This window comes from Rutidosis leptorrhynchoides, chromosome 2, assembly GCF_046630445.1.
Source record: "Rutidosis leptorrhynchoides isolate AG116_Rl617_1_P2 chromosome 2, CSIRO_AGI_Rlap_v1, whole genome shotgun sequence".
NCBI classification, from domain to species: Eukaryota; Viridiplantae; Streptophyta; class Magnoliopsida; order Asterales; family Asteraceae; genus Rutidosis; species Rutidosis leptorrhynchoides.
The window spans coordinates 329,479,349-329,499,753 of record NC_092334.1 but is presented as its reverse complement, the minus strand read 5'-3'; the positions used below and the strand labels follow the sequence as shown (position 1 = coordinate 329,499,753).

The 20,405-nt window shown below is 39.4% G+C and overlaps 1 protein-coding gene across 1 annotated transcript; it reads left to right on the top strand.

The window, feature by feature from the left end:
* The first annotated feature begins 446 nt into the window (after nucleotides 1–446).
* Nucleotides 447–19,281, top strand: LOC139894436 (auxin transport protein BIG). The gene is made up of 15 exons (XM_071877732.1): nucleotides 447–813; nucleotides 900–1,009; nucleotides 1,856–2,006; nucleotides 2,094–6,525; nucleotides 6,608–8,165; nucleotides 8,415–9,032; nucleotides 9,169–9,349; nucleotides 9,584–9,818; nucleotides 9,914–14,467; nucleotides 14,554–14,773; nucleotides 15,621–16,001; nucleotides 16,099–16,242; nucleotides 16,326–17,351; nucleotides 17,623–18,129; nucleotides 18,360–19,281. The coding sequence occupies exons 1-15, from the start codon at nucleotides 567–569 to the stop codon at nucleotides 19,110–19,112; spliced, it is 15,117 nt and encodes a 5,038-aa protein (XP_071733833.1). The 5' UTR covers nucleotides 447–566; the 3' UTR covers nucleotides 19,113–19,281.
* The last annotated feature ends 1,124 nt before the right edge of the window (nucleotides 19,282–20,405 follow it).

Below are 20,405 nucleotides of genomic sequence, written 5' to 3'. Positions count from 1 at the left end.
AATTGTGTCTCGTGTGCGTTTTAGTGTTACGGTTGTTCAAGGTTCGATCTTAGTTAGTTTAGGCTATTTGTTTAGTTTTAGGGAACGTTTATTATTTCCGAATCTTGGTTTGCAGTTGGATCGATTGTATTTTATTCGTTTTTTTCATCGATCGATGAAAAGAGTTGATGATATGTTACTGTTATTTAAAAAAAAAAAAAAAAACAAAAAAACAAAAAACCTTGCATTTTGGTCATCAGTAAATTCATTCTTTTATCGTTTCTTCATGTAGAAATTTCAAATCTCAAAGCTTGGACAACAAGTAAATCACTGCTAATTTCTAATTGCAAATTTCATTTCTATTTTTAATCAAAAAGTCACACCGCCTCTTATTTCATCATCTTTAAATAAACCCTTCCACTAATCAAACTCACTTTTCATTTTCATCATTACACATAACATTTTATTTTATCAAATTTAGAGCTTTATGCTTTGTCTCCCTAACCACGATCACCTGAAGTATCTTTCCACTCATCGATCGATCACGAACACGTTCATCATCGGTTATCCGATCAATTTTTCCGCCGATGGCTGAAGAAATCGCTAAACTCGTCGGAGTTTTATTCTCCGACGACAAGGCAACGTCATCTTCATCCAACGACATCAGACTCCGTTCACAAAAATTAGGGCTCGAAAAGCTCTATTTGATTCTTAAACAAGGCGTTCAAATTAATAGTGATGGTAAATTAGGGCTTCAACTTTGGGACCTTACTCAGATTCAAGCCGTTATTTCGGTAGCCTACGCGATTGTTTCTTCAATCCGATCCATTTCTGGTAATTATTGTTTAATTCCGTTTTAGTTTTAAGTATTAAATGTAAATGTATATATATATCTTTATATATATGTGTTCATTTGACAGTGGAGCAAGTGGAACCGATAATTGTTGCGGTGATGGAGCAGTCGTTGGAATTTGCTCTTTGTTGTTTGGAGAAATCAGTTGCTAGTAGTGATGATTTAAGCTTCATTCAGGTCTGTGATTCTTTTCTTTGCTGTATGCAAATTTTGTTGAGTTTACTTATACGGAGTAGTATTTAGGTACATGGTTGTAAGATGAATTACATGCTTTCATTTCATATCAAAGAGATATATGTTCATAACTACTATGGTCTTGCATCTCTATTTTGCTTATTAATATTAAATATTAATAGTCTTTACTCCTGGTGAGTGGTGAGTGTTATAGATTCTAATCAGGCAGATGTTTTATGAATTTTTATTTGGCACACATTTAGTATTTCGGTTCTTTGTTAGTGATGAGCTCGCAAACTCGAAGATGGTAACACTGGTGTTTCTTTTGGGAAAAAGTTTTCTTTACGATCACTTGACTAGGGCATGTGTTATACTGTTATGTAATTGGTTATACATACAAGTGTCCGTTTATGATATTTTTTGTTATTGGAAGAATGTTTGCCTAGAATTATTAGTAGGATTTACAAGGAAATGTATCGTCAGGATTTAACCTATATGGTTAAGATGGCACTGTAACCTCTTTTAAATGTTTACACAATCAAAGGGCTTCAGATCCTCTGTATGAATTTTGTAAGTTCGGATCAGGTAGTCAAATCCTGCCGGCCTTCAAAATATTTATATGCATATTAAGGTTTTAAATATAGTTGTAATTGGGATGGAAGATGCGATAAATAGCGATTAGTAAGGTAGTAGTATTTACTGTTAGTATCATTACACACTCTTTCTATCCCCCGGATATGGAAATATCACATGACTGATGTATCTACAAATGCGTTGTTCAAAAGTGAGCATTGTTGTGTGTATATGCATCCATATGCGTATAATTATGTCTTTTCTATACACTTGCAGTTATTGGAGATTGCACTAGTTGATGGAACAATTAAAGAGGCTGATGTTTTACATCCATCTTCTATGAACCTGCTGATTGACTCGCTGAAATCAATCACACTAAGATCTGAAGATCTAATACTGCAAGACCATATTGAGTGTATTGTTCAAGGTATCTACCTTTATTCCCTTTTTATATGTTTGTAAAAATGAGTATGATGCTAGTTCTCCTAAAGCTGTATTTATTATGTCATGGTAGGGAATAGTTGCTCAAAGGAAAAGAAGCCTGTTGATCGTCTTCTTATGACATTAGCATCCGAATGGACACAACATGATAATATGAATCCATGGACAATGGGAAGAAGTTCTCATGATTTCAATAAACTGGTCCCACTGTTGCAGCATTGGGCAGTTGTTCATGTGGGATGCATACAACGTCTTGTTTCTTATTGCATGGGACTGGTTGAGAATCTGGATAAGTGTGATGAGAAGATAGACAGCATTAACTTGCGCAAACGATTGTCATTTTGTACAAGGATTTTCAAGTTACTTTCAACTGTTACCAAAGACGTGCCGTATGTTGAATATGATGCTAACCTGTTGGGATCTTTTGCATCATTTACTAATGGGCTGCCTACTTTGTTTAAAAGTGGATATGAGTTCGCCCCAAGTATTGTGTCTGTTGAGTTCAGTATCGAAAGTCTTCTGTTGTTGCTGTTGGAGTCTTTTCTCCACCTTGTTCATACAGTTTTTTGCAACAGCAATGTGCTCCAGAACATCATGGTGTGTGTAGTAGTTTCTGTATTTGAAAATTTTGATGTTGATGTTTGGAGGTATGATAAGTCTTTCACAAACATAAAACTCCCAGTGGCTTATTTCCCTCGAATTGTTTTATACACTTTGAGGTTGGTTGATGATGTTAAGAAACAACAGTACCAGTCTCTTGAATGGAAGGGTTTACATGATGTTCATGTTGATTCATTTTTGTGTGGTGTTGGTTCAGAAAGGATCTCTTTGGTGAAGAAATACACAGTTGAAGAACTGTTAAAAGTAATATTCCCAACATCAAAGCAATGGGTGGGTAATTTGATGCACCTTGCTTCTTTTTTACACTCAGAGGGAGTCAAAATGCTACCGAAACTGGATCGATCGTATTCAAGTTGTACAAAGGCTTCATCTTTGGAACCCGAAAGCACCGTTTGCCATGAGGATGAAGCCTTGTTTGGTGACCTTTTTTCTGAAGGTGGGCGCTCGGTTGCATCAACAGATGGATACGATCAATCAGTTATTGCTGCTAGTTCTGTTAGCAATGTGAATATGCCTCTTCATGCTGCTACAGAACTGTTCATCTTTTTGAAGACGAGTGCTTTTTCACCCGAATGGAATTCTGAAATATATGAGGATGCATGCAAGAAGCTCACTTCATATCACATCGATATCATACTTTCAGTTCTTAGTTGTCAAGGATGTTATGCGGGGGACAGAACATCTGATGCTGGTGTATCTTTGTCTGAGAATAGGAAGTTTGTGCATGCTCATGAGGTTTGCTATGAGTTGTTGCACAACTTGATCTCTTATCATGCTTTAGCTGATTCCCTTGAAGAGTACTTGGTCTGCAAAATACTGACAGTAGACAATGGTTCTTTCGTATACAACCATCAGACCCTTGCCTTATTAGCCCATACACTTGTATGTCGGGTTGGGCTATCTGGAAATCATTTGAGAACAAAACTCCAGAAGGTGTTTGTGGATTTCATTTTCGAGAAGGTAAAGTTAGTCTGTGCACGTTGCCCTAATCTCAAAGACCTTATTGAGACTCTTCCCTCAGTCTTCCATATTGAGATTCTTCTGTTGTCGTTTCATTTATCATCTGAAGAAGAAAAGGCTGAACAAGCAAACTTCATTTTCACCTCCATCAAAACAATTCAGGCTTTGTCTGATGATTCTGACAGCATCCAATTATCATGCTGGGGATTGTTAGTATCACGGTTGGTTTTAATTCTTAGACACATGATATTCTATCCCAATGTGTGTCCTCCAATGTTACTTTCAGAGCTGAAATTAAAACTAAGGGAAGCTCCACTTGTTAGATCAGTTCCTATGGGTAATGCAAGTGACCGCACGTTTTGGGCTTCAACTTCTGTCGAAAACGTGATGCGGATCTTAATCATAGAAGGCGAAGTCAGCAGCAGTTTTCTGAATCAACTGATTGATGTTACATCCTTTACTGCTTCAGCATGCAAGGAAGATACTATGGTTGAATGCTTAGGTTTGACATGGGCTGATGTGTGTACTAACTTTGCTAGGATTTTAGGGTTTTGGAGGGGCAAAGGAGCTTCAACAATGGAGGATTTGGTTCTTGAAAGATACATTTTTATGCTTTGTTGGGATATTCCACCTAAGCGCACCACTTTGGATTCGCTTAGTGCCCTCCAGACTCTTGACATCACTAGCATAGAGCATCTTTTGTACTTTGGTCATTCGATCTTGGGCGATTGTGGAGTCACAAAAGGTGTTAATTTTTCGAACATAGTCTTTCGTGTGCTGGAACAGTTGCAATCAATGCCGATACCTGATGCAACTGTCAAAATTGGCTGGGACTTTCTGAGGAGCGGTTCATGGTTATCACTTGTGATGTCATTACTTGGAGCTGGAAGTCATAGATATTGCATGAATAATGACATTTCGTCAGTCGGTTCAAACTTACTGGACCACACATCCAAAGATGCCGAGTTTCTCACACTTTCTGAAAAGCTAGTCATCAGTTCGCTTGATGCAGAGACAGTTACAGGGTTGTTGCAAACGTTGTCAGTGATATTGCAGAGGTACAGACATGCTTACCAAAAAGCCTTGCTGTCTACGTTTGGCGACGACCATAACAAGTTTTCACCTCTATTGCTTCTCAAACATACGGGATTCGAGAAGTCTCTGCACGATGTGCTTTTCGAGAAATGCGCTTTTAGCCCTGGTCAACTGGAGTCTATATGTGAACTTCTGTCAAAGGTAGGGTCCGCTGTTGATAAGACGGCACCAGGGATTTGGAACAAGGTCTATCTAGAACATATAATGCATGGTTTCCCATCTAGTAATCAAGTATCCAGTGGGGTTCTTCTTTCTTGCATTCTTAGCATTAAAGGTGTGATTTTTGTTCTCGATGGACTTTTGAAGGTGATAAAGGGGAAGGATATTACCCCAATCACGGATACCGTATGCCGTCAGATCCTCGAGTCAACTTTGTCGATCAGAACCGATAGGGTGTTTAGCAGTCTCCATGGTCAGTGTGATGCAATTTATGAAAACCTGAGTGATGTTTTGAACGGGTTTGATTTCAGAAGTTACTTCACAATGAATAATATGTATGAGTTTCTGAAGGATATCAATGGTAGAGAAGTTGTTGATAGCTCGATTAATGAATGTGTAGTAACAAAGGCTATTGATATCATAGACACCATCATGAAGGATCCTTCAGTGGCATCCAATTTTACTGACAAGATGGAATTTGCATTTAGCTCTCAACATGGGGATCTTTTGGTCCTAATTGATGCGTTGGATAGTTGCAACTCTGACTCAGTTAATGTGAAGGTTCTTAATTTCTTTGTAGAACTTTTATCAGGAGATATAAGCCCTAATATCAAGCTGAAATTGCAGAAGAAATTCATTGACATGAATTTGCTTCAGCTTTCTAAATGGTTAGAGAAGAGGCTTTTAGGTTCTACAAGTGAACCATTTGGTAGCTCATCATCTTTAAGAGAGTCAGCTATGAAATTCATTGCATCACTAATGTCCTCTCCCGAATCGCAATCTGAAGAACTGCATCATTATATATATGAAGCTCTGCTAGTCTCACTTGATAACGCCTTTACGCTGTTTGACGTTAATACAGCAAAATCCTATCTAAATTTTGTCGTTCAGCTTTCAAGTGGAGAGGCCTCAATGAAACCTCTTTTGGAACACACGTTGATGTTGATGAAAAAGCTGTCTGGTGACGAACGACAGCTTCAAGGACTAAAAGTTCTCTTTGGTTTTCTTGTATCCATGTTAAGTGATACCGGGTCTAACAAGAACACTTCTGCCAAGTTAATCGACAAGTCTTCAGTTAAGGTTGGTTTTGGGACTGGATCAGTGGGCCCAAGGTCTCTGGGTTCAAGGAAACATCCTGATGCGTTGGTTCTTTCTTCTAATCAAGAAGGTGGTTCTGGTTCTGCATCTATAGATTGTGATGCAATTTCAGCTGATGAAGATGAAGATGATGGAACATCAGATGGTGAAGTCGGTAGCTTCGATAAGGATGAGTTTGATGATAGTAACAGTGAAAGGGCCCTTGCATCTAAAGTTTGTACATTTACATCCAGTGGCAGTAATTTTATGGAACAACACTGGTATTTCTGTTATACATGTGACCTGACAGTGTCAAAAGGCTGTTGTTCTGTGTGTGCAAAAGTTTGTCATCGTGGACATCGTGTTGTGTACTCCCGATCAAGTCGATTTTTTTGTGACTGTGGGGCCGGGGGCGTACGAGGTAGCAGTTGCCAGTGCCTGAAGCCTAGAAAATTTACCGGAGGTAACAGTGGGCCGACCCGTAGTTCTGGGAATCTTCCTTCGTTTTTACCATTTACGGAGGGGGATCAGCTGCCTGATAGTGACTCGGATGCTGATGAAGATGGTTCTTTGGACTTGGATAACTCTTTCAGGTTATCATTTTATTATATTATTTATTTGTTTTATTTATTTATTTTTCCCTGAAAGGTAAACTCACCCATGCATGAATTTCAGGTTATCCTTTTCAAGGGAAATACAAGAGGCAATTTCATCACTGATAGGAAGACTTGACATCGATGATCATGTGCTTGAACTCTGTTCCTCCTTATTGCCATCTGTAACTAGCCGAAGAGATTCTAACGTCTCAAAGGATAAGAACATATCAATAGGTGAAGACAAAGTTCTGAGTTTCAGCTCTGATCTTCTACAGTTAAAGAAGGCATACAAGAGTGGTTCCTTGGATCTAAAGATAAAGGCTGATTATTCAAATTCAAAGGAACTTAAATCCCATTTAGCTAGTGGTTCCCTTGTCAAATCATTACTTAGTGTAAGTACTCGGGGTCGGCTTGCTGTTGGGGAGGGTGATAAAGTAGCTATATATGATGTTGGTCAGCTGATTGGACAAGCCACTATTGCACCTGTCACTGCTGACAAGGCTAATGTGAAGCCTCTGTCAAAGAATGTTGTTCGTTTTGAGATTGTACATCTTGCTTTTAACCCATTGGTTGAGAGTTATTTGGCTGTAGCAGGCTATGAAGATTGCCAGGTTCTTACCATAAATCATCGTGGGGAGGTCACAGATCGTTTGGCAGTTGAAATTGCCCTACAGGGTGCGTATATAAGGCGTGTAGAATGGGTTCCTGGTTCTCAAGTGCAGCTTATGGTGGTCAGCAACAAATTTGTTAAAATATATGATCTCTCACAAGACAATATAAGTCCAATGCACTATATCACTTTGCCTGATGACACAATTGTAGATGCTACACTTGCTGTGGTTTCCCAAGCAAAAGCTGTCCTTCTTGTGTTTTCTGAACGTGGTTGCTTATTCAGGTTAGAATTGTCAAATGAAGGAAACTCGGGTGCAAAAACTTTAAAAGAAATCGTTGAAACTCCAGGCAGGGTAACAAATGCAAGGGGTTCTTCTTTGTACTTTTCATCAACTTATAAGCTGCTATTTGCATCGTATCAAGATGGGACAACCTTAGTTGGTAGGCTTAACCATGGTGCATTATCTCTATCAGAGTCATCTGCTATTTATGAGGATGAACAAGATGGTAAGCATCATCCGGCTGGATTGCATCGTTTCAAGGAGCTGCTTTCTGGTAGTGGGTTATTTGTTTGCTTCTCAAGTTTGAAATCCAATGCTGCTCTAACCGTTTCAATTGGAGAGCATGAGTTCCTTGCACAGAACATGCGGAATGGAGTGTATTCAACCTCACTTTTGGTGGGTATAACTGCATATAAGCCTTTGTCCAAAGATAAAATTCACTGTCTTGTTTTGCATGATGATGGCAGTCTTCAAATATATACCCATGTTCCTGTTGGGGTTGAAGCTAGTTCAAATATGATCCCTGAAAAAGTTAAGAAGTTAGGATCTGAGATACTCAACAGTAAAGCTTATGCTAGTTTGAAGCCGGATTTCCCACTTGATTTTTTTGAGAAAGCTGTATGCATAACGGCTGATGTCAAGTTAACTGGTGATGCCATCAGGAATGGGGATTCTGAAGGTGCAAAGCAAAGCTTAGCATCAGAAGATGGATTTCTTGAGAGTCCTACTCCTGCAGGGTTTAAGGTACTGTTGATCACATCAAAAATCTCAATAAATTGAAATGATTTATATGTAATAATTACAAAGGCATCAAATGTATATAACTGATGCCCCTTAGACAAAGAAATGATTTTAATCGATAGGTATAAAACACCAACCTGATAACTAAAGTGGTGTTTCGTAAATGAGTACAAACTAAGAAAATATTGTCAAACAATCTTCCGTCTTATTTAACCTTGAGTTGACATTTGACACTGGCTTATCTATTTTCAGCTTACGATTTCCAATTCGAATCCTGACATGGTCATGGTTGGACTACGCGTTCATGTGGGGAATACTTCAGCTAATCATATACCATCTGATATAACCATATTCCAGAGGGTCATAAAACTAGATGAGGGCATGAGGTCTTGGTACGACATTCCATTTACTGTGGCAGAATCACTTCTGGCTGATGAAGAAATTACAGTATCTGTGGGACCCACCTTTAATAGGTCCACTTTGCCAAGAATAGATACCCTTGAAATTTACGGTCGAGCAAAGGATGAATTTGGTTGGAAAGAGAAGATGGATGCAGTACTGGACATGGAGGCTCGTGTGCTCGGGAGCAGTTCCTGGGTTTCAGGTTCTGGGAAGAAACACCTTACTGCTCAAGCAGCACCTGTTGATGAGCAGGTTATTGCAGATGGACTCAACCTTCTGTCGAAGTTATATGCTTCTTGTAAGCCGCATGGATCTTCAAATGTGGAGGATGTAAAAGCAGAGCTCAGCAAATTGAAGTGCAAGCAGTTGTTGGAAACGATTTTTGAAAGTGACAGAGAACCTTTGTTGCAGGCTGCTGCATGCCGTGTTCTTCAGGCCGTTTTCCCTAGAAAAGAAATTTATCATCAAGTATATACTATGTTGCTTTGTTGAACGGGCTTTTGTTTTTATGGCAATGATTGTTTGTTTACGAAAAAAAAAAAAAACTGTATTGTATTCTCATGTATATGAGCATGCTTTTGATTATTTCAGCTTGTATATGTAGGTTAAGGATACCATGCGGCTTCTGGGGGTGATGAAATCAACTTCTACGCTTATATCGATGCTGGGAACTGGGGGAAGTACATCAGGGTGGATAATTGAAGAATTTACAGCCCAGATGCATGCAGTTTCAAAGATTGCACTTCATCGTCGTTCTAACTTGGCTACCTTCCTCAAAACATATGGTATAGTTTGAGTTTCATGTTATATTTGGATTGTGCCTGTAGATGGTGCATATTGCTGCCAGGGTTATAGCCTTTTTTTTGTTAATCTTTTACGACATCCCTTTTTTTCTACTGTTTTGTGCCTCTGAATTTAGCTGGTCACTGGTGGTTGAACTTGTCTCTTTGGTCTTCTTCTTAATGTTTAGAACAATTGGTGAGGTTTCTTCACAATGCATTAATTTTGATCTTTTGTAGGTTCCGAGATGATTGATGGACTTATGCAGGTCTTATGGGGAATTTTGGACACAGACCAACCTGAAACACAGACCATGAACAACATTGTAGTAGCGTCTGTGGACCTCATTTACTATTATGCTGAGTGTTTGGTTTCACATGACAAAGATGCAGGGGGAGATACTGTTGCGCCAGCTGTCTCTCTTTTTAAGAAACTTTTGTTCTCCCAAAATGAGGCTGTTCAGACTTCTAGCAGGTCGGTTTTCTTTTTTTTCTGCAAAAGGATTATTTCACACGTCATTTGTTAACTACCTACTGTTTAACATTTTTTTGCTTTTTTTTTTGGGGCAGTCTGGCTATATCTTCAAGGTTACTGCAAGTTCCATTTCCGAAGCAAAAAATGTTAGGTGCAGATGATTCGGTGGATAGTTCAAACGCTGCTCCGGCACGGGCTGATGTTCCAAGCTCAACAGGTGGAAATGCTCGAAATATGGTTGAGGAGGACTCGATCACTTCATCTGTTCAATACTGTTGTGATGGCTGCTCCACTGTTCCTATCCTCAGGAGGAGATGGCATTGCACAGTCTGCCCCGATTTTGATTTATGTGAAGCCTGCTATGAAATGCTTGATACAGACCGTCTTCCTTTACCTCATTCGCGGGACCATCTGATGTCAGCGATTCCTATAGAAGTTGAATCATACGGCGGAGAGGGTAATGAAATGCAATTCTCATCTGATCATTTAAATGATCCGATGTTGCTTCCAGTTGCATCTGATGTTGGTGTTGGCATATCTTCTTCTGCTCCTGAAGTTCATACATTAGAAAGCACTGAATCTGGAGAGTTTCCTTCACCAGTCACTGATCCCGTTACGATTTCTGCATCAAAACGGGCTATAAATTCTTTAATTCTTTCTCAGTTTCTTAAACAGATTAAAGGATGGATGGGGAGTACCTCTGGTGTTCGGGCTATTCCTGTTATGCAGCTCTTCTACAGGTTATCTTCTGCAGTAGGTGGACCCTTTGCTGATAGCTCAAGGCCTGAGAGTTTAGATCTGGAGAAGTTAATAAAATGGTTTCTTGATGAACTTTCTCTCAACAAACCATTTGTAGCCAAGACTCGTTCATCTTTCGGGGACGTTTCTATCTTGGTCTTCATGTTCTTCACATTAATGTTGAGAAACTGGCACCAGCCCGGTAGTGACGGTTCGATGCCAAAACTAGGTGGGTCAACTGATTCACATGAAAAAAACACTAACCAGATTTCGACATCTGCTCCTGTTACTTCTGGAATAGATGACCAAGAGAAAAGTAGTTTCCATTCTCAACTACTTAGGGCTTGCGGGACTCTTAGGCAACAAGAATTTGTTAATTACCTAATGGATATTCTACTACAACTGATGCATGTTTTTAAGTCCCCGTCTGTTGGTCTTGATTCTTTGCATGGTGTTAACTCCGGACCAGGATGTGGGTCCCTATTAACTGTCCGCAGAGAGATACCAGCAGGTAATTTCTCTCCGTTTTTCTCCGACTCCTATGCAAAATCTCATCGTTCAGATATGTTTGCGGACTACCATCGGTTATTGTTAGAGAACACGTTTCGACTAGTCTACAGTTTGGTTCGCCCTGAAAAGCATGACAAAACCGTTGAGAAAGAGAAGCTCGTCAAAATTCCATCGGGGAAGGATCTGAAGCTTGATGGATATCAAGATGTTCTTTGCAGTTACATTAACAATCCCAATACGAGTTTCGTAAGAAGGTACGCTAGGAGGCTTTTCTTGCATCTTTGTGGTAGCAAAACTCACTATTACAGCATTCGTGACACCTGGCAGTTTTCAACTGAAGTTAAGAAGCTGTATAAACATGTAAACAAGTCTGGTGGATTTCAAAGTACTCTTTCGTATGAGAGAAGTGTCAAGATAATGAAATGCTTGTCAACTATGGCTGAAGTAGCTTCTTCACGTCCAAGAAATTGGCAGAAATATTGTTTAAGGCATGATGATGTTTTACGTTTTCTAGTTAACGGGGTGTTCTTTTTTCCTGAAGAATGTGTATCTCAGGCTCTTAAGCTTCTGAATTTGTCTTTTTATAACGGGAAGGACATCAGCTCGTCACTACAGAAAATCGATGCCGGTGATATCGTTCCCGGAACAACTTCAGGCAAATCAGGGTCACAATCGATTGATTCAAAGAAGAAAAAGAAGGGAGATGAAGGTACGGATTCCGGTTCGGATAAATCGTGTATGGATATGGAACCAATGGTAGATATATTTGCTGACAAAGGGTACGACGTCTTGAGACAGTTTGTTGATTGTTTTTTGCTTGAGTGGAACTCTAGCTCTGTACGTGTGGAAGCTAAATGTGTACTATACGGAGCCTGGCATCATGGGAAACAATCGTTTAAGGAGACAATGTTGATGATTCTTTTGGAAAAAATAAAATATTTACCAATGTATGGTCAGAATATAATGGAGTACACAGAGCTTGTCACCTGCTTGTTAGGAAGGGTACCCGATAGCAGCAATACAAAGCAACAGAGCAATGAAATTGTAGATCGATGCTTGACTTCTGATGTGATTAAGTGCATTTATGATACACTTCACTCACAAAACGAGCTCTTAGCCAACCATCCCAACTCACGTATCTACAACACTCTGAGTGGGTTGGTAGAGTTCGACGGTTACTATCTTGAAAGCGAGCCTTGTGTTGCGTGCAGTTGCCCTGAGCTTCCTTGCACTAGGATGAAGTTAGAGAGTCTGAAATCCGAGACAAAGTTCACCGACAACCGCATAATAGTGAAGTGCACAGGAAGCTACACTATTCAGAGTGTGACCATGAATGTACACGATGCCCGAAAGTCTAAATCGGTCAAGGTATTGAACTTGTATTACAACAACCGACCCGTAGCTGATTTGGCTGAGTTGAAAAATAATTGGTCCTTGTGGAAACGTGCAAAGATATGCCATCTTGCATTCAATCAAACTGAGCTTAAAGTCGATTTTCCTATTCCCATTACTGCGTGTAACTTCATGATCGAACTCGATTCTTTTTACGAGAATCTTCAGGCGTTATCTCTTGAACCACTACAATGCCCACGCTGCAGTCGTCCTGTCACCGATAGACACGGAATCTGCGGTAATTGTCACGAGAACGCTTATCAGTGTAGGCAATGTCGCAACATCAATTACGAAAACCTAGATTCTTTTCTATGTAACGAGTGTGGTTATAGCAAGTACGGACGTTTTGAATTCAATTTCATGGCGAAATCGAGTTTCACATTTGATAACATGGAGAATGATGATGATATGAAGAAGGGTTTGGCTGCTATAGAATCTGAATCTGAAAATGCACACAGGAGGTATCAGCAGCTTTTAGGCTTTAAAAAACCTCTACTAAAGATCGTGTCAAGCATCGGTGAAAACGACATGGACTCTCAACAGAAGGATTCTGTTCAGCAGATGATGGTATCTTTACCTGGTCCTTCATGTAAGATAAACCGTAAAATTGCACTTCTTGGTGTTCTATATGGTGAAAAATGTAAAGCTGCATTTGATTCCGTTAGTAAAAGCGTTCAAACCCTTCAAGGGCTTCGACGGGTTTTAATGAATTACTTGCACCAAAAACAGTCTGGTAACTCTGTTGCCTCGTCCAGACTAGTTGTTTCCAGGTCACCAAACAGCTGTTACGGTTGTGCTACTGTATTTGTCACACAATGTCTTGATATGCTACAAGTGTTGTCAAAACACCCGAGTTCGAAGAAGCAGCTTGTGTCTGCTGGAATTTTATCCGAGTTGTTCGAGAATAATATTCATCAAGGTCCTAAAACTGCTCGCGTTCAAGCCCGAGCAGCACTTTGTGCATTTTCTGAAGGTGACAGAAATGCAGTGTCTGAGTTGAATGGTCTTATACAGAAGAAGGTTTCGTATTGTCTTGAACATCATCGTTCTATGGATATCGCACTTTCAACACGCGAAGAGCTACTCTTACTTTCAGAGGTTTGCTCGTTGGCTGATGAATTTTGGGAGTCGAGATTACGGGTCGTCTTCCAACTATTATTCTCTTCGATAAAATTGGGTGCCAAACATCCTTCTATATCCGAGCACGTTATTCTTCCTTGCCTGAGAATTATATTGCAAGCATGCACTCCTCCAAAGCCTGATTCATCAGACAAAGAGCAAGGAGTGAAAGCGGACCACGGACCAGCCCCGCAACAAAAGGACGAAAACACGTTAACCACATCCAGGTCGTCCAGTAAGTCTGTGCCCGAGGCATCAGAGAAGAACTGGGACGGTTCTCAAAAGACGCATGATATTCAGTTGTTAAGCTATTCAGAGTGGGAAAAAGGTGCTTCTTATCTTGATTTTGTTAGGCGGCATAAAGTGTCACAGGTAACTAGACCTGGCCAAAGGTCACGGCCTCAGAGATACGAGTTTCTCGCGTTGAAGTATGCTCTTAGATGGAAACGTCGTGCTTGTAAGACTGGTAAAAGTGAAATAGAATCCTTTGAATTGGGTTCATGGGTTACAGAACTCGTTTTGAGTGCTTGTTCTCAAGCTATAAGGTCTGAAATGTGCATGTTGATCAGTCTGCTTTGTGCCCAAAGTTCATCTAGACGATTTCGGTTACTAAATTTGCTCATGTCTTTGTTGCCTGCAACTCTTTCTGCTGGTGAAAATGCTGCGGAGTATTTCGAGTTGCTCTTCAAGATGATAGAATCAGAAGATGCACGTCTTTTTTTGACTGTACGTGGATGTTTGACTACAATATGCAAGTTGATTACTCAAGAAGTAAGTAATGTTGAATCTCTAGAGCGGAGCCTCCGTATTGACATCTCACAGGGATTCATTCTTCACAAGCTTATTGAGCTTTTAGGAAAATATTTGGAGGTCCCCAATATTAGATCCAGGTACCTTTTTTTTTAAAAAAATTTATTTATTTACTAAGGCTAGATATTCTGTTTAGCTTTTATGTTAATTTTCATCTGGATGCCAGGTTCATGAAAGAGCAACTGCTCTCTGAAGTCCTCGAAGCCCTTATTGTTATCAGGGGTCTGATAGTGCAGAAAACAAAGTTGATGAGCGATTGTAGCCGACTATTGAAGGATCTTCTAGACAGTCTTTTGTTGGAGAGCGATGAAAATAAAAAGCATTTTATTCAGGCCTGCATTGCCGGTCTACAGATTAATGGAGATGATAAAAGGCGGTCAAATATGGTACGCCCTGATAATTCTGGTCATAATATATCTTCTATAGAATGTTTGTTAATTCTAGGATAGCAGATATAGGTTAATATAAGCATCTTGGTCTTAATGCAACCAAATTCTATGTCTTTCATCTTGAGCAAGTTAGACTATCAGTTTCTAGAAAACATTGTTTTTACTGACGTTTTTACCCACCAATTGTAATACCGAATAATAAAAAGTATGTTAAAATAAAACAGTATAGGGTGATCTTAACATTCGATTATTTGGAAGCAGTCTCCATTCGAGAATAGAGGGAGGGATGACTTTTTCTCAACCATGGGTGGAGATGATTCTCTCTACTTGTCTATTTCTAATCTTACCTCCCCATACTTCACTTTTGTGGGTTAGGTATTGTTGTTTCAACATTCCTGATTCTGACTAGATGCCTAGTTTAATGGAAAAACATGTGGGATTTTTTGTTAGAAGTGAGAAATGTTACTCTGCTGTCAGAAGAAGTTTCAACTTTCTTAGTTGTATATCTTCGCTAAGCAATTGTAGTCTAATTTAAAACAACTTTTCGTTGATAGTTAATCTCATCTTTAATTAGAAATAGTTTTGAACTTTTGATGGGTGTAAATTTCGATACATATCAAGCTATATAATAATATTCATTCCTTATATCTAAAAGCCCAAGAAAAAACTGAAAAAAATCTCAAACGGCTGTTATCAGTTGCATTCATTCTATAGCATGCATTTTGTTTCAACATTTTATACTGACATTTATTTTATAGCATGCATCTTGTTCCATTGTAGAAGTTTGTATGATAATTTGATTGCTATCTACAACTAATGTAATATATGGTTATATGTAATGCAGTTCATCTTGGAGCAACTCTGTAACCTGATCTGCCCCTCTAAACCTGAAGCTGTCTATCATCTGATACTGAACAAGGCACATACTCAAGAGGAGTTCATTCGGGGTTCAATGAACAAAAATCCTTATTCCAGTGCCGAGATAGGTCCATTAATGCGCGATGTCAAAAACAAAATTTGTAACCAGTTGGATCTTCTAGGGCTCATCGAGGATGATTATGGTATGGAACTACTTGTAGCTGGAAATATAATCTCCCTCGATTTGAGCATTCCCCAAGTCTACGAGCAAGTTTGGAAAAAGTCAAGTAGCCACTCCACGAATGCAGTTGCCTCTGCCACATCTGCAAGAGATTTCCCCCCTATGACCGTAACCTACAGACTTCAGGTTTGTTTACAATATATCTAAACATGATAAGAGTATCTTTCTTTATTTGTTTTGACTGTTGCTCATTATTATTCGTACTATTGTCCATATCTTACAGGGTTTGGATGGTGAAGCTACCGAACCCATGATCAAAGAATTGGACGAGGATCGAGAAGAGTCCCAGGATCCTGAAGTGGAGTTTGCGATAGCAGGTGCTGTTCGCGAGTGTGGTGGGCTCGAAATTCTGTTGCAAATTGTTCAGGTGTGTTCGATGTTTCAAAAGTTTTATTTTCTAATGTTGAACGATTTGTAGTTATATGAGTTGTTTTTCGGTTGTGACTGCAGCGTTTGCGAGATGATCTAAAGTCTAATCAGGAGCAACTTGTGGCTGTTCTGAATCTTTTAATGCACTGCTGCAAAATAAGGGAAAACAGGAGGGCCTTATTGAAACTTGGAGCTTTAAGTTTACTCCTTGAAATTGCACGGCGTGCATTCTCTGTTGATGCAATTGAGCCAGCTGAAGGCATTCTTCTAATTGTCGAAAGTTTGACTATGGAAGCTAACGAAAGTGATAATATCGACATCACTCAAAACGCTCTTACTGTTTCCAATGAAGAAGCTGGTGCCGGTGAACAGGCCAAGAAAATTGTCCTCATGTTTTTAGAAAGGCTTTCTCACCCTGTCGGGCTTAAAAAGTCGAGTAAACAGCAGAGAAATACCGAGATGGTAGCTAGAATTTTGCCGTATTTGACCTACGGTGAGCCTGCTGCAATGGAAGCACTCGTTCAGTACTTTGACCCGTACCTAAAAAATTGGGTCGAGTTTGACCAGCTGCAGAAACAGTATTTAGAAAACCCAAAGGACGAGAATATCTCTCTACAAGCATCCAAACAGCGGCTGGCAGTCGAGAACTTTGTTAGGGTTTCAGAGTCAATGAAGACAAGTTCATGTGGTGAAAGACTAAAAGATATCATATTGGAAACCGGGATTACTGAAGTTGCGGTTAGACATCTTAGGGAGAGTTTTGTGTTTACTGGTGAATCTGGATTTAAATCTAGTCCTGAGTGGATTCTTGGGTTAAAACTTCCGTCTGTTCCACTGATACTGTCGATGCTCAGAGGATTGTCAATGGGGCACTTGGCAACTCAAAAATGTTTGGATGAAGGATTGATATTACCTTTGCTACATGCCTTGGAAGGCGTGTCTGGTGAAAACGATATCGGAGCAAGAGCTGAAAATTTGTTGGATACCCTCTCAGATAAAGAGGGAAAAGGTGACGGGTTCCTAGCTGATAAGATTCGTGGGTTGCGCCATGCCACGCGAGATGAAATGAAACGCTTGGCGTTAATGAAGAGAAAAGAGTTGCTTCAGGTAATAATTTTCTACTTTTATAGTTATGGGCTTTCCAGATTACTTTTTAAAAAAAAAAAAATTATCAATGCGTTGGTTTTGGGACTAGTCCTTCCTGACTCACCAAATAACGCTTTAAAAGTCGTTCTATGTAAAAAGTCAGGTCAAAGTCGGTCTGAGTCAAAGTCGGTCGACACACCTACCTCAAAGTTCCTGACCGACTCGTGACTTTTACAGCCTGGATTATTGATTGTCAATATAATATCTGACATTTTGTTGAATGAAAACGCAGGGGCTTGGGATGTGGCAAGAAATGGCTTCTGACGGTGGAAAACGAATCGTTGTTGCTCAACCAATCCTCGAAGGTTTGGAAGAGATGGAAGAAGAGGAAGAGGGGTTAGCTTGCATGGTGTGTCGTGAAGGATATAGTCTTAGACCAAATGACTTACTTGGCGTCTACACGTTCAGTAAACGAGTTAATCTCGGTGTCGGGACTTCAGGAACTACTCATCGTGGAGATTGCGTTTACACAACCGTTAGCCATTTCAACATCATACATTACCAGTGCCACCAGGAAGCCAAAAGAGCAGATGCTGCTCTTAAAAATCCCAAAAAAGAATGGGACGGAGCTGCTCTCAGAAACAATGAAACACTTTGCAATAATCTGTATCCAATAAGAGGACCTGCTGTTCCGTTATCTCAATATACACGCTACGTTGATCAGTACTGGGATTACCTTAATGCCCTTGGACGTGCTGATGGAAGTCGACTCCGCTTGTTGACTTACGATATCGTTCTGGTACGCAACCTTTTTTCCTTCATTTTAATCGTTTACCGCCTTTCAAGTTAGTAGTGTTGCTGGACTCGGTGAGTACTCGGTCAAACTTGGTCAAAATCGGTCAAAGTCAAACTTGTTCAACATATCCGAGTACTCCCTAAAAATTCTTGACCGAGTACTCCTTAAGTAGTGATTTTTGCAACCTAGTAGCCTGTATCTGTTTCTAACTTGGAACAAATATATTGCTACAGATGCTTGCGCGATTTGCAACAGGTGCATCATTCAGCACCGACTGCAGAGGTGGAGGAAAAGAGAGCAATGCAAAATTTCTTCCATTTATGGTCCAGATGGCCCGTTACTTTGTCGATCATGATTCTTCTCAACGACATAATCTAGCCAAGTCTGTGGGAACCTATCTCGCCTCGTCTACCACATCCACACCAGATTCTAAATCCCCGACCTCTTCCTCTGCGGGAACTGAAGAAACAGTTCAGTTTATGATGGTAAGTTCCCTTCTTTCGGAGTCATACGAGTCTTGGTTGCAACACCGTCGTGCTTTCTTGCAGCGAGGTATATACCATGCATACATGCAGCGGACTCATGCCAGGTCATCGCACCGCTCGTCCACATCATCCACTCCGTCCAAGACCGAAGCAAAACCAGAAGAACTACTGAACATAATCCAGCCAATGCTCGTCTACACTGGTTTAATCGAGCAACTTCAACGCTACTTTAAGGTGCAAAAGAAAGGGGTGGTCAACTCGGGTCAAACGGATGAGAAAAACTTGGAAGGTTGGGAGTTGGTGATGAAGGAGAAGCTACTGAATGTGAAAGACATGGTGGGATTTTCGAAAGAGATTTTATCGTGGCTTGACGATATGATATCTGCTACCGATTTACAGGAGGCGTTTGATGTTATTGGTGTTTTGGGTGATGTGATGTCGAGCCCATCGAGTAAGTGCGAGGATTTCGTGTATGCCGCAATTGAAGCTGGGAAAGGCTAAAGGTATTAAAGGTTCTGATGCATACTTGGTTTCGACTTTTGAGTTCATACTTGGTTTATTTGTAAATGCGACCTAAATTTTGAGTCTAAGTAATTTGTTCATTTTGTTGTTGTGGAGGTCGATGTAATACTTTCTACTAGGAGTTGAATGGGATTTTGAATATTCGTTTGCCAGCTTCTGTTTACATCATATGGTTGCCCTCATTTATGATGGATGTATATAAGGATGTTGAATAATCCGAAAATTCGGATATTCGGATTTTTCGGATATCCGATTTTCCAGATTCGAATATCGGATGGCACTTTTCAAGAAAACCGGATATTCGGAAACCTGAATACACTTTTATAAAATTCCATACAAAATATATATAAACCAACTTATATAAGTTATTGAAAATGGCTGTCCAGTAATGTATCCTTTGAGAAAATAAGCCACTAAAAAATTGTTTCTTAAAAGTCTAAACAATTATAAGCAAGCAACACCAACAGTGACTACAAAATGGGTGTAAATTGACACCCGACCTATCTGTTATCAAATGGGTCAGACCAATTTGCTTTTAATGGGCCACTGTAAATATTGGAATCTAGTAAAATACTGTATCTTTGATATTACAAATCTTGATTTCTAAGGATCTAGAAAACTATTGCTCATTATTTAGGCTCAAATTTAATGTGGGTTTAAGCACTTCTTTTTATCAAATTTTTCATACAATATTCCATTTAAATTGCAATAGTTTGCCAACTGAATCAACTTCATATAATTCATTTTACGAGTAGATTTTTAGAGAAAATGCCTCTAATTTTGTTAAGTAAGTCACATATTACATTTTGCTTTATTTGAAATTTCAGATATTTGGATAATGCGATATCCGAATCCGAAATTTCAAATATCCGAATATCAAAATTTCGGATTCGGATATCGGATGAGCAAACTATCCGAATTTTTGAATATCCGAAATTCGGATATCCAAATTTCGAATTTTCGGATATCTGGTTTTGAACACCCTATATATGTCTTCGACTTTTAGTCCCCCGTCAGGCTATTTAATCAAAGATTTTTTGTGGACAAAAGTGGGTGTGTTTGATGTATTTGTTTTTAAAAAACTTGTCGCAAGTAGAAGTGTTGTATGTGGCTCTGTTTATAAAATTTATAGTGATATTGTACTATAAATTTTTTTTTTTATTTTTTTTACATTAATCGCCCAGAGCCTTTTCATGACATTAAAGTATGTTTAGAAAACAAAATAGGTCGTGTATTGATGATTAACTAAATTAAATGCTAGCCTTCTAAAAA

What these genes read in the sequence shown, in the direction of transcription:
- LOC139894436 (XM_071877732.1), top strand. Translation starts at nt 567, where the DNA reads ATGGCTGAAGAAATCGCTAAACTCGTCGGAGTTTTATTCTCCGACGAC. An exon ending in TATTGAGTGTATTGTTCAAG is followed by an intron (nt 2,007 to 2,093) that starts GTATCTACCTTT and finishes ATGTCATGGTAG; the next exon opens with GGAATAGTTGCTCAAAGGAA. An exon ending in GTCCCCAATATTAGATCCAG is followed by an intron (nt 14,468 to 14,553) that starts GTACCTTTTTTT and finishes TCTGGATGCCAG; the next exon opens with GTTCATGAAAGAGCAACTGC.